This window comes from Sinocyclocheilus rhinocerous, unplaced genomic scaffold (genome assembly GCF_001515625.1).
Source record: "Sinocyclocheilus rhinocerous isolate Xijiao unplaced genomic scaffold, SAMN03320098_v1.1 scaffold697, whole genome shotgun sequence".
Taxonomy (NCBI): domain Eukaryota; kingdom Metazoa; phylum Chordata; class Actinopteri; order Cypriniformes; family Cyprinidae; genus Sinocyclocheilus; species Sinocyclocheilus rhinocerous.
The window spans coordinates 877,451-890,532 of record NW_015664033.1 but is presented as its reverse complement, the minus strand read 5'-3'; the positions used below and the strand labels follow the sequence as shown (position 1 = coordinate 890,532).

General features: G+C 36.5%; 1 protein-coding gene across 1 annotated transcript in view; it reads right to left on the bottom strand.

Moving 5' to 3' along the window:
- Positions 1-12,833, bottom strand: part of LOC107729428 (potassium voltage-gated channel subfamily H member 2-like) — a 45,833-nt gene extending 33,000 nt beyond the window's left edge. Inside the window, exons 1-6 of the mRNA XM_016539914.1 lie at positions 12,471-12,833; positions 8,900-9,130; positions 5,396-5,548; positions 3,914-4,017; positions 3,582-3,831; positions 493-683 (exon numbers count right to left, since the gene is read on the bottom strand). Coding sequence (XP_016395400.1) covers positions 493-683; positions 3,582-3,831; positions 3,914-4,017; positions 5,396-5,548; positions 8,900-9,130; positions 12,471-12,546 — 1,005 coding nt within the window. The 5' untranslated portion in view covers positions 12,547-12,833. The remainder of the gene's footprint in view (positions 1-492; positions 684-3,581; positions 3,832-3,913; positions 4,018-5,395; positions 5,549-8,899; positions 9,131-12,470) is intronic.
- Positions 12,834-13,082: the final 249 nt, after the last annotated feature.

Here is a 13,082-nt window from a genome sequence, read left to right as displayed (position 1 = left end):
GTTTCTTCAGTAGAACACAAACGAAGATTTTTAACTCAAACCGTTGCAGTCTGTCAGTCATTTTAGTGTCAGGGTTTAATTTGGTTTTGTTTGTGTATGTTTTATGACTCTCAAAGCCGTGATTCCCATCCACTGACATTATAGGACTGACAGACTGCAAATGCAGTTAAAAATCTCCGTTTGTGTTCTACTGAAGAAACAAAGTCACCTACATCTTGGATGCCCTGGGGGTAAGCAGATAAACATTACATTTAAATTTTTGGGTGAACTATCCCTTTAAGTTGTACCTTACTGAAGTTTCTACAATCTACAATTATTTGGATTTTTTAAAATCTCAAGTTGTATATTGACAACACCATAAATAAACAGGGTTAAATGACAAAATCTCTAGGCCTCATTAAGTGAACAAAAAGCTAAGGAACAATATCCTGAATCTGGTATATACACTTGCATGAAATACGAGGATGAGCTGTCAAGTACTTTTTATATTACCTGCGTGACTTGAGTGACCTTTTCCGAGACGTTCTGTGTGCGGTCTTTAATCTTGCTGGGCGCTATGATCTCGATCTCTGTGGGGGAAGGTGGTCTGAGACGGTCTGAGCCGAAGGATATCGTCACCTGAGGGATGCGGTGCCGCATCAAATCAGAGTCTGAGGTGGAGTTCAAGTGACTGGGCTTCAGATCTGAAAAATAAAAATCACACCAATTAAATCAGCCATCAAAACACATCATTACAGCGTTTGATTAAAACAATGTCATGCCATGTGACTTGCACTACCATCCTGCATGCGTCTGCCAATTACAGTGCCAGTAATATCACAGTTTGTGTATGCAATAATTAAAAAGTGTTAATTTAGACCTATGAGTCATATGCTCATGCTTAGAGCACACACATGCATAGCGGCGGGCACATCAGGGGTGGCTGTGGGTAAAGCATTGATTAGGAATACAGCTACAGAAATAGGCCTGTCAGGCCGCCACATGTGACCATTTCACCGGGGAACCAACAAGCCTTATTCTGAACACCCAGAGACTTAAATGTTGCAATTTAACATGTCCGAATGGAGCGCTTTGTGCTGCTTTTTGGAGTTGTTCCACAAACTCCATTAGAAAAGGATACTAGCTCATTTATATTAAATGCTTTGCTATTTTAGGCTAATAGGTTTTAATCAGACTTATTATGTAATCAAGGATAAATTCAAATATAACACTTCATTTCCATTGAAAGCACATCCTGTACTCGGCCATGGTACTCCTGTTCAATGCTAATGGATGAGTTTAATCACAGCAGAGACCAGAGAGACAATCAAACGGGGCCGCGTGCAGTATTAAGCTGACAAGTATCCATTCCGCTCCATCCCGGCTGGGGGCCCCCGCTCATATTTCACATATCTAAATGCTCAGTCAGACATATGACGTGACTAACAAAGTCGGTCCCACCAAGAACAAGAAAGAACCAAGATTCACTAACAATTCCTCCAAGGATACAGACAATAACGTTTATGTGTTTCTCCACTGTAGAAGGCGGTTATAGGGAAACAGCTCAAGTTGGTTAATATACTGACACAGTATCTATGGAAGACCGAATATTTTGCGCCACATTGGAAAGTCAAACCATGGAAGTTGGAATTCCATCGAAATTATAGCTTTAGCTTTACTTTTAAGTTCATTTCTTAAAATGAATTACTAATTTATATCACACAATATGACTCTATCTCTTATATCTTTATATCTCTTTTATATTTATTATTACAATTTAAAATAATGTTTTCTATTAATATATTTTAAAGGGGTCATATGATGCTTTTTTAAAGATCATTATTTTGTGTATTTGGTGTAACAGAATATGTTGACATGCTTTAATGTTCAAAAAACACATTATTTTTCAAATACTGTACATTATTGTAGGTTCTCTATGCCCCGCCTCTCTCAAAAATCAGCTTGTAACACTCCAAAGAGAAAGGAAAACTTGAAATCGCATCATATGACCCCTTTAAAATGTAAAAAGATAAAAAAACTGAATTTTCAGTCTTCAATGTCACATGATGCTTCAGCGATCATTCTAATATGCTGATCTGGTGCTTAAAGAAACATTTCTTATTGTTATCAGTGTTGAAAACAGTTGTGCTGATACACTTTTTCAGGATTCTTTGATAAACGGTATACTGTCACTTTTTATCAATTTCAATCAATAAAGCATCCTTGCAAAAAAAAAAAAATCTTTCTTTACAGTATAAAGATGTGAAAATGAGATTTTCCTTTTAATAAATATTCTTTTCTGCCAAAAAATGAATCCAACAATATTTCTATGTTAAACCCTTACATTATAATGTATTTCTATGAGGGAGAATGTGCTTTGTCTTTTGATTATAGCATCCTTCTTTTACTTGTAGACAAACTCAGGTTTAAGAGAAATTCTGTGTTTTGATAGTTGCAATTTTAAAGCACTTCCTTTTAAAGGATTTCTATGGAAAACCTCATGTAAAATAACTTTTTTTTCGTGAATTATGGCTTTGTTCCTTTTAATAAATATTCTTTTCTGCCAAAAAATGAATCCAACAATATTTCTATGTTAAACCCTTACATTATAATGTATTTCTATGAGGGAGAATGTGCTTTGTCTTTTGATTATAGCATCCTTCTTTTACTTGTAGACAAACTCAGGTTTAAGAGAAATTCTGTGTTTTGATAGTTACAATTTTAAAGCACTTCCTTTTAAAGGATTTCTATGGAAAACCTCATGTAAAATAACTTTTTTTCGTGAATTATGGCTTTGTTTGCACTAAATGTTTATTACAAGTACTGTCTTGGTCATTTTATACATGAACCCATGTTAAGCGTTTTATATCACCATTACAAAACATCTGATGATCTAGAACAAATGTGAGTGAGTTTTAGGGATACAAGAGTATATTTGATGACTATTACTTGGTAAACAGAGAATCACAAGTTGAATAAAAAAAAGCGAAATAAACTTCTTTTATCTGTGATATCCCTAGTGAAAAATAAATATACTCAAATATATTTATTTCATGCTAAGTATACTACAAATACATTTAAATATTTATGTACTTAATAAAAAACACTCTGCAATTGTACTTTTGGTATACTAAACTGGTATATTTTAAGTCTGCTAAACTGGAACAGCTAATTTTGTACTTGCACTATAATTGAGCGGAACTAGTGCTGAAGTCTAATTTTAGGCTTAATATTAAGAAATGTGCAGTGAACACAAGTAGTACTCCAAATAAAGTTGAATTATAATTTTTATATCAATAAGTCTCGAGCGATATGTCAGTAAATATGTTAATAGATTTGAACTATATGTTCAAATAATTCATGTATGAAATAAATGTATTTTAAATATATTACTTTTTTACTAGGGTGAGATGTCATCTTTATTTTTCAATCAACCAGCAAACCACACAAAGACAGGATGTTACACCGACACTAGACTCAAACTTGCCTTAGTAGTACTGTCTGATCATGTATAAATAATAAAGTTTTGCACACAGTCAATGTTTGTGACAGTATGTTGTTTACACTAGGAACTAGAGGAGTGCAAGCACAAACACTCATACCGCTCCACTGGTCCCTCATGCCGTCGATGTCGTGCAGCGAGGAGGCCCGGCGCAGGCTGCGCACGCTCTCTCTGGAGTGGCTGTGTTTGAGAGGGGGTCCGCTGGGCTCTAGCCGGTCTGAGGGCCGTGTGAGTGGGGATGAGAAGCTGCATGTGGAGGGGGTCTGCTGAATCAGGGCCTGGGTCTCTGATTTCAAACAGCTGTCTGGAGACATCTGGAGGTCTTTCAAAGCCACCTCCTCATGAGAGGGCTGCAGGACACAGAGGGGAGCTGTAGATGATGTGTCTGTGGCAATATGAACTCAGATGTGTGTCACATATGCACACATGTACCTGTAGGTAGTCCACCACCACTCCCTCAAAGTGGTCCTTAGAGAGGGACGGCTGCCGCTTGACACGGAGAGAGGGCATTCGCAGACTCATCTTACGTTTCTGACCTGATACACAAACATAAGGTTAAATAATCCAAGGGGAATATGTTTTTGCTCAAAGCTCAGGAGACATAACTGGTGAGTTCTTGTCTTTCTGGTCTTGAAGTCCTTTTAATCATACCAGACAGATCTGAACTCAGTGCGAGATACTGATGAGATCTCTGTAAAACTTTAGGGAAGACACATTTGAGACTACTAGGGCCATAGGCGGAGCGTGTGTAAGGCTGGGGAAGGCTTAGCGAAACATTTTTTTTAGCCTACATGACACCCATGTCTGGTTCTTGCCTAAAAAGACGGGTTTATGATGTTTAATACATTTGGCTGCTTTTAGCCTTAACGTTACCCTGGAGTTGGTTCACCCTCCGCCTATGACTAGGGCCTTTTCTCTGGAAGAAAACCTACGAAGCAGGAGAAGACATTTTCTCTCCATTTAAATACATTGCTGTACAGGAGATCTTTCATGATTTTTCTTTCCTACAGAATATACTAGATAACTAAGGTGTGGAAATGGGCTGGTAAATAAATTGTTACCAACCTAAGATGCTCCCTGTAATAAATAGAGTGTTGCATTTGATATTTGATAAATATCAAATTTATTGGATAAATAAACATACTACTACTACTACTAATAATAAAAATAATCATTTATTTTTACTATATTTATTTATTTATATACATTCAATTTTATTTGTAGATTTTTATTGTTATAAAAAAAATTTTTTTTTTATTAAAATATGTGATTAATAAAAATATTTTAAAAGTATTGTTAACAATTTAATAATAATAAACATATATTTAAAAACAAAGCTTATACATTATATACATTACTAGTAATACATGTAAAACTACATTATATAACGTGAAATATTTATGAAATATAATGAAATATTTTATTAATAATAACAACAACAATTATTATTATTATTAATAACCTATTAATATTTGCATATGCATTTTTTTAATTCATTCTAAAAATGTAATTGTCCATTTATAATTAAATATAATGATAATCATTTATATATGTAAAAACAAATAAAAAGAACTTCATACATTAAGAAACTTGTATATTTACTTTATTATTATTATTATTACTATTATTATTATTAAATTTATAGTTATTTATGTCAGCAAAATATCTCATACTTTCTAATATAAAAGTTAAAGCAACACTGGGGGCCAGGCATACACACACACACACACACACACACACACACATAAACACTCTGCAACCAAAATTTGACACCACCTTTATCAAATGCTGCCTCTGGCTACACCTACACACGGACCGTCACACCAAGCACAGCAGTCAATGTGTTTACCTTATAAGGCTGTTACAGAAAGGGCCAGAATCTCTCCCACACATAGAGAAAGGGGGGACACGCACCTGCCCGTAGCCAGCTGTGTGTCATTCGCTGTTTGATGCCACCTTTTTTCGTGGACGGGTCTAAAAGCTCCTGGAAGTTTAGGATGAACATGATTACGACTCCTTCCTCATTCTTTACTGGAACGACATCAACCAAACATGGCCTACATGTCCCTGAAAGGCCGAGAGACAGACACACACACAGGAGAGAAAGAGAATGAACCGAGTGACAGAGACGTCAGCAAGCAGAGACGTTTGAGTACAAAATACAGCACAAGTATAGTTTAGTTTTCACGAAGAGCTGTTATAAATACCAATGTGAGGGCTGTGAGTAGTCCAAACACACTCACACTTACACAAACACACAATAAGACTCCCACACACAGGTGCCGCAGTTCGGGGGGTCTGAAATCCATGATTATGAGGAAACATAAATCTATTAAATAGGGGAGACCATGGATTGCTGTTACACATTCCTTCAGGGTCTGTGTAATTTTTTTTTATGTGATGTTGATATAAAGTTCCCATATTTATCTACATATTTAAAAAGTTTAAAAATCTACAACTCATTCTCAAAATATTTCTAGTTTAAAGAGCGCTGTCATTAGCACTACTCCAAATAAAAGAAAAAAAAAGAAAAAGAAAAGAAAATCATAATGCGATTCCCCATTTCCACCCTTGTTTCATTTCAAACATTTTCAGCAAATACAATTTTAAACATTTATCTATCCATCCATCCATTCTGCAAACGTATTATTATCTATAGGGTTACACACACACAAACATAAACTAACTCACTCTAGATAATGACAAATGTATTTTGTGTATGTTTGTTGACCCACTAAAATAGTTTTGGACAACCTTCCCTGTCTGTGAAATTATTACTTTTATTAAGTAAGGATGCATAAAATTGATCAAAAGTAAGTAAAGACATTCATAATGTTACCAAAAAATTCACATAAATGCTGTTCTGTTCTAAAAGTTTAAAGTTTAAATGCTGTTAAACTTTCTACTCATCATATAATCAAAAAAAAAAAAAAAAGTAAAACTGTTTCCACAAAAATATTAAGCTGCACAACTGTTTTCAACATTGATAATAATACAAATAAATGTTTCTTGAGAAATAATCGGCATATTAGAATGATATCTGAAGGATCATGTGACTGGAGTAATGATACTTAAAATTCAGCTTGGTCATCACAGCAATAAAATACACTTTGAAATATATAAAAATAGAAAACAGATATTTTAAATTGTAATAATATTTCACAATATTACTATTTTTTACTGTATTTTTGATCAAATAAATGCAGCCTGGCAGAGGCTTATTTAAAAAATCTTACCCAGCCCAAACAGATTAAACAGTAGAGTAGATGAAAAGCTTGTGTGGATGTTTTATCTCAAATTAAAGTCAATCTACTAATTCAGATGACAGCAGTTCTATCTTTTAACATCCACACCCGGTTCATGTATGAGCGATTTCACCCCTGAGGATCATTTCTAATTGGTTAAACTCCCTACTTTCCAAACCTCTCAGACAAACACACAGATGCGCAGAGAACATGTAGAGGTCACTTATATTTCGGCTATGAGGCTTTAATGATAAACTCTCTTTATGACACACTGCTCGAGAGAAATCAAAACGTCATGTGTTGTACTTTTAACCCAGACACGACAATGAACAGAAAGGCAATAAAGGAGACAAACGATGAAACCAAAGTAAAGAAAACGCAGAGCAGCGAAGAAGAGTCACAGGAATGAGAAAGGAGTGACTGGAAGGAGGACAGAAAAACCGGAGAAAGAACAGCATGATTAAAGTCAGCCAGACCCCCCTCAGCTCTTGACTAAAGCAGGCCATCAACCACTCTAAATATAGACCCTGCCCTCACACACACACACAAAGGTGCTGTTCAGTCTCCAGCTCAACCGTGACACAGTTCGGTACGCTGTATCCACTAAAAATATGTGATGGATAAAAAGAACAGAGGGACGGCAGCACGTGTGAGCGTGTGCATGTCAGCCTATGCGTGCATCTGAGCTCAGTGCATTCGTTTAGTGATAGGCGTGTGAGTCTCTGGAGTCCTGTTGTCATGGTAATGTTATCAGCGCACCGCTTCCTGGGTCGAAGGAACACCTGTCTACTTTCTAGCTGAGCTACACAAGCACAAACACTGGCTTAACGACGTCCATACATTACGATTGAACCGCTAATGTCACATGGACTATTTTAATGATGTCCTTACTACCTTTCTGGGCCTTCAACGTGGTAGTTGAGTTGCTGTCTATGCAGGGTCAGAAAGTTCTCGGATTTCATCAAAAATATCTTAATTTGGGTTCCAAAGATGAAAGGTCTTACGGGTTTGGAACGACATGAGGCTGAGTAATTAATGACAGAATTGTCATTTTTGGGTGAACTATCCCTTTAAGCCATTCCACCAAAGAGTTACTCTATGTGTTTATGTCTATGTGTGAATGTAATGAAACAGAGTGTCTGAAACTGAAGATAACATCACAGGATGATGTGTAGATATGGTCACTGAGTGTGTTTACCGTGAAATGCTGGTAACTATTCAAAAGTTCTCAATAAAAACCTGCTTCTAAGCTCCTGTTAGGCAAGTCATATTGGAAACATCTCTGGGAAGCTTTTTCTATGTACACTACTGTTAAAGAGTTTGTATGATTTCTTAAAAATAACAGTTTTCTATTTATTTCATATATTTTATGCTATTTATTCCTGTAAAGCAAAATTGAATTTTTAGCAGTCATTACTCTTCTTGAGCGCCACATGATCCTTCAGAAATCATTCAAATGAATATTTGCTCAAGAAACATTCTACTGAAACATTTCTACAACAAATGTTGAAAACAGTTGTGCTGCTTAATATTTTTGTGGAAACATTATAAATGTTTTTACTGCCAAAAATACTTAAAAGGGGTGAAAACTCTAAAAGATTAAATTTAAATTATATATTTAAAATCTGACAACAAAAAGCTTTTCAAATTGACTTACAAACTCCAGCTAATGCACATGCATACTCTGGAGAAAACAAACAATGAAAAGATGGAAATAAATAAATAGATGGAAAGGTGGTGTCAAAAAGACATTTTGTTTTTAATGAAAAGGTGGACTTTTATTCATACAGCTGCCATATTAAAGACATGGGATATAGTTTGAAACTGGTTTATTTCCTGTGTTTGGGTTTGTCAATAGACTCAAACTTCATTTATGTTTTATTCACACTGCACAATTCTGATTTTGTTTTCCATACCGTGTTAATTATTGTTGAAGTGAAATGCGCTGTTCAGACAGTGTCATCAGTGTCTGGTGTATCTGCATCGGTTGCTATAGTAATGATGTGAACGTCAGCACAATGCCAAACCACTTTCTCATACAACTGAAAGTAGCTGTCAGCGTGGAAAGAGATGGTGAAAAACAGAAAATTTTGCATCTGCTCAAGTCTATCAAAACATCAGCCATATGTGGGTGAGTGAAAAGTGAGTGAAAACCTCGCTAAGCCCAGCATACCTTCCTTAGAGTAGTACAGGATCTCCACCTTGCGCTCCTCTGACCCGAGCAGGGCCTGTGCCAGCTGTGCCAGGGCGCTCTTCATAGTGCCCGGCCCCACCAGGAACTGACACATGCAGGACTGCTGCATGATCTCTGCCCGTGAGAAACCAAACATCTGGCAGAAGCCCTCATTGCAGTAGATGATCCCACAGTTCTTCATCTGGGCGTTGGCAATCAGGAATTTACGATCTGGTCCCGTAAGGAACGAAGGGTTAAGAAACATTAATTAAAAATGAACACTTCCACCGTTACTGTGAAAAAAAACATTATTTAAAGGATTAGTTCACTTCCAGAATGAAAATTTCCTTATAAATTACTCACCCCCATGTCATCCAAGATGTTCATGTCTTACATTCTTCAGTCGAAAATAAATTAAGGTTTTTAAAGAAAAATATTCCAGGATTTTTCTACATATAATGGATTTCAGTGGCGGCCAATGGGTTGAAGGTCCAAATTGCAGTTTCAATGCAGCTTCAAAGGGCTCTACATGATCCCAGCCCAGGAATAAGGGTCTAATCTAGCGAAACGATCGCTCATTTTCTTAAAAAAACAAAAAACACAAATGCTCGTCTTGCGCTAGCTTGACCTCACGGATTACGTAATCACGTTGGAAAGGAAGTACCACCAACCCACTGTTTACAAAGCGAACATGCAAAGAAAGTCAAAGAAAGTCGTTTCGCTAGATAAGACCCTCATTCCTGGGCTGAGATCATGTAGAGCCCTTTTTAAAGCTGCATTGAAACTGCTATTTAGACCTTCAACCCATTGGCCTCCATTGAAGTCCATTATATGAAGATAAATCCTGGATTGTTTTCCTAAAAAAACATAATTTCTTTTTGACCGAAGAAAGAAAGACATGAACATCTTGGATAACATGGGGGTGAGTAAATTATCAGGATATTTTCATTCTGGAAGTGAACCAATCCTTTAACACAGTTTTTGTGGGGAATGTTGTCACATTATCGGTCTATGGAGTAAGCTGTCACAATTGTCAACAATTCTGTGTTTTTCTGTCAATATGGGGTGCTGTGTGTACATTAATGAGGAAAAAAAATTAACTTAAATGATTTTAGCAAATGGCTGCAATATAACAAAGAGTGAAAAATTTAAGGGGGTCTGAATACTTTCCGTACCCACTGTATAAACCATTGTTTTAGCCAACAAATCATCTTATTATTATTATTACTATAAATGTTGGTATTGTTGTTGTTGTTATTTATTAATAATAATAAATGTATAACTACTAATTTTCTTCCCTGTCGACTAGCCCTGTTCTCCTCAATAGAGGCGTAGTTGGGTTAAACCTAAAAGTGTGAGATCACTGATGAAAACTCTTCTAAATGATTTTCATTAAAATCTTTAGTGACTTTCAGAAAGTTTTATGTAGTAACTTTTCTCATTTCTCAATTTTTCAAAATCCAACTGTCTCCTTTTTTTTTCTACAGGTTTAAAAGATTAAAAGAAAAAACCCTTAATCACATTTCCACATACTTGGCTATTCTGTTTTATGTCTTTCTTTTCTTTCCTTCTCCTTCCTTTGCCTGTACGGTACTACTACTCATTTTCTGTATTCATGAGGACTGCTTTGATATAAACAGGAAATCTGCAGACAGCTGTGCTATTTTTGCAGCAATAGCTTCACACATCAGCTTCAACAGGTGGAGAGCAACACAGCTTGCTCTTAAGACGGTTATAGGTTCTGCTTTGAACTGAAGAGAAAGCAAATGAAAAATTCTTTATATTAAAGGGTGCAATCCTTCAAGGACACACACTGCCTGCTTTTATCTCTGAATATCAATAATGTTTCTCCAGCTCTACGTGATAATTGTGTTTGGTGACAGGAACAGGCCCCCAGCATCAAACTCATTATTGCCTTTTTACTTCAGGAACAAAACACAACACACGGAGATGGTTGCCTAGCAGCCACAAAATGACACTTAGCCTTAACAGATAGGGAGGGAAGGGAGGAGCAGCAGGCTCACGTTCACAGATCTATATGCACTGGCACATATATACATGCATGTGTACTTAAAAGATGAAGACACAGCAATAGCACTGAGAACTAATACACGCAGAAGAGGGAGAAGATACTATGACAAATGATTAGATGTGCAGTCTACAGTTATGAAACTAAAGAATACAAAACTAGTTTTAAAAAAGGCTCTTTTACATATTTTTGAGAGTTCAAAAGTCAACTACTATGATTTATGAATAGTGTACACAGGAACAAAGACAAAGCAACAGTCATGATTAAAAGGCATATTGTAATGACAACTAGGCCTATAGTTGTTGTTTGTTTTTAGCATTTTTAAGATTTTTTTTTTTAAATAAATATTTATAATATGTAAATGTAAAGTTAATTTTCAGGGACGAAATCTGTTCGTTTCATGCAATGCAAATTATAGGACTGCAAATTGTCACCATTAACGCCACCAATTATGAAACAAAACACTAAAGATTCCTCTCACATATTTGTGATAAATAAATCTATAATAAAGTGGCACATAAAAACAATACTAGCCTATTTTGTTCTGCTTTATGGACAGACCACCCTCCAAATAAAAATCACTCGAGCAGCTTACTGTTGTTATGGTTAGCTCCTTACAGCTACTAGTTAGCAACTGTTTGCCGAAAAACGTATACTTACTGACTAACTTGTATAATTAATGAGACGTTTAAAACCCCTGCTAAAACCTGTATTTACAGTTGTTTGAAAGAAACTTTTACTAAGATAACATAATCTTTGTTATTTAAGAACCCTCAAGGGTCATATAAAGCAGATATAAGCCAGGCTCTGGGTTTATTGTGGAGTAAGACTAGATTTAGGGTAGGCCTAGTTATGGCAAGTTTACAGATTAAGTTTAGCGTGAGAGTAAAGGATAGGATTTGGAAAGGAAATTTTGTCAAAGGGCTCTTGTGCATAAAATTTGGAAATGTTCTGATAAAATACTTCTTCCTGTAGACTATTAAATAGAGAGCACAAAGGTTTATGCATACAGGATAAATGTGGTGAAATAGTACACACTGGAAATGAAAACTGATATTACTGATCTTAAGGTTATGTAATTATGTGTGATGCACATTTTTTCCCCAAAACGTTAAATCAGGAAACATGATTGAATGAACAAAGCAGGTGCACGAGATACATAAACACAAGCGTGCACGCTCGCACACATAGGCTACAGAGAAGAATGGAAAAACAGAAGGACAGATGGTTGTTAGCAATTTTCCATATTAGGGATAGCCTACATTAGTTGTTCTATTGCATTTGCATAATGTAGATCAAATCAGCCGGATCCGTTGATTTGCTCTCACCTGATGATCAACTGCCATGCAAATCAAATCTCAGACTGGTTGATAGGCTACTACACATGACTGCCCTCCACACTTCCAATGGCCGCTCTCTGACAGTTTCTCCCCGATTTATCAATGAACAATACTATATCTACTGTTTTAGACTACAGTAGCATGTTTCTGGCCTATAAATGATCTTCCAACCCAAAGAAAAATAAAAAGTTCTGAAACTCACTTTGTCCGTCGAATTTCCTGATGATGGTGTCCAGATAGGTGTTCTGGAGAGCGACGTGTCCCCGGCGTACAGGCATTTTCACGCGTGGACAGATTCAAGAGTTCTTGAAAATTGTGGTTTTCTCTCTTATTCAAGGACGAGCGAGCAAGACAAAAGAACACAATCTAGAAGACGCATTGTGAAGGAAACAAGTGTTTATAGTCCAAGAATTAAACAAAAATGACACGAGAATGCCAGTAGGATCCTCGAGAAAGTGAAAAGTCGCCGAGTTGAAATGCAAATGAAAAGAAAGCGCCTTTGAATGGAAGCAAATGCCTTGCAGTTTTGAGACTCGAAACTCTCGCGCCGTCAGATGAAACGGTAACGCACTGACGTGCTCCCTGTAGAAGAACAACCAAAGACAGCACAGAGACGCCCGACACCTCAGAGGCAGCGTGCGGCTCGGCTGATGTAGCGCATTGTGGAATAATCGTACGTTGAGTTCACAGGGGAGGCAGTGGACACAGCTGTCACATTTGACAGAAGGCAGATGCTCTCTCTCTCTCTCTCTCTCTCTCTCTCTCTCTCTCTCTCTCTCTCACAGAGAGCGTTTATCGCTCTGAAAGGTATGTC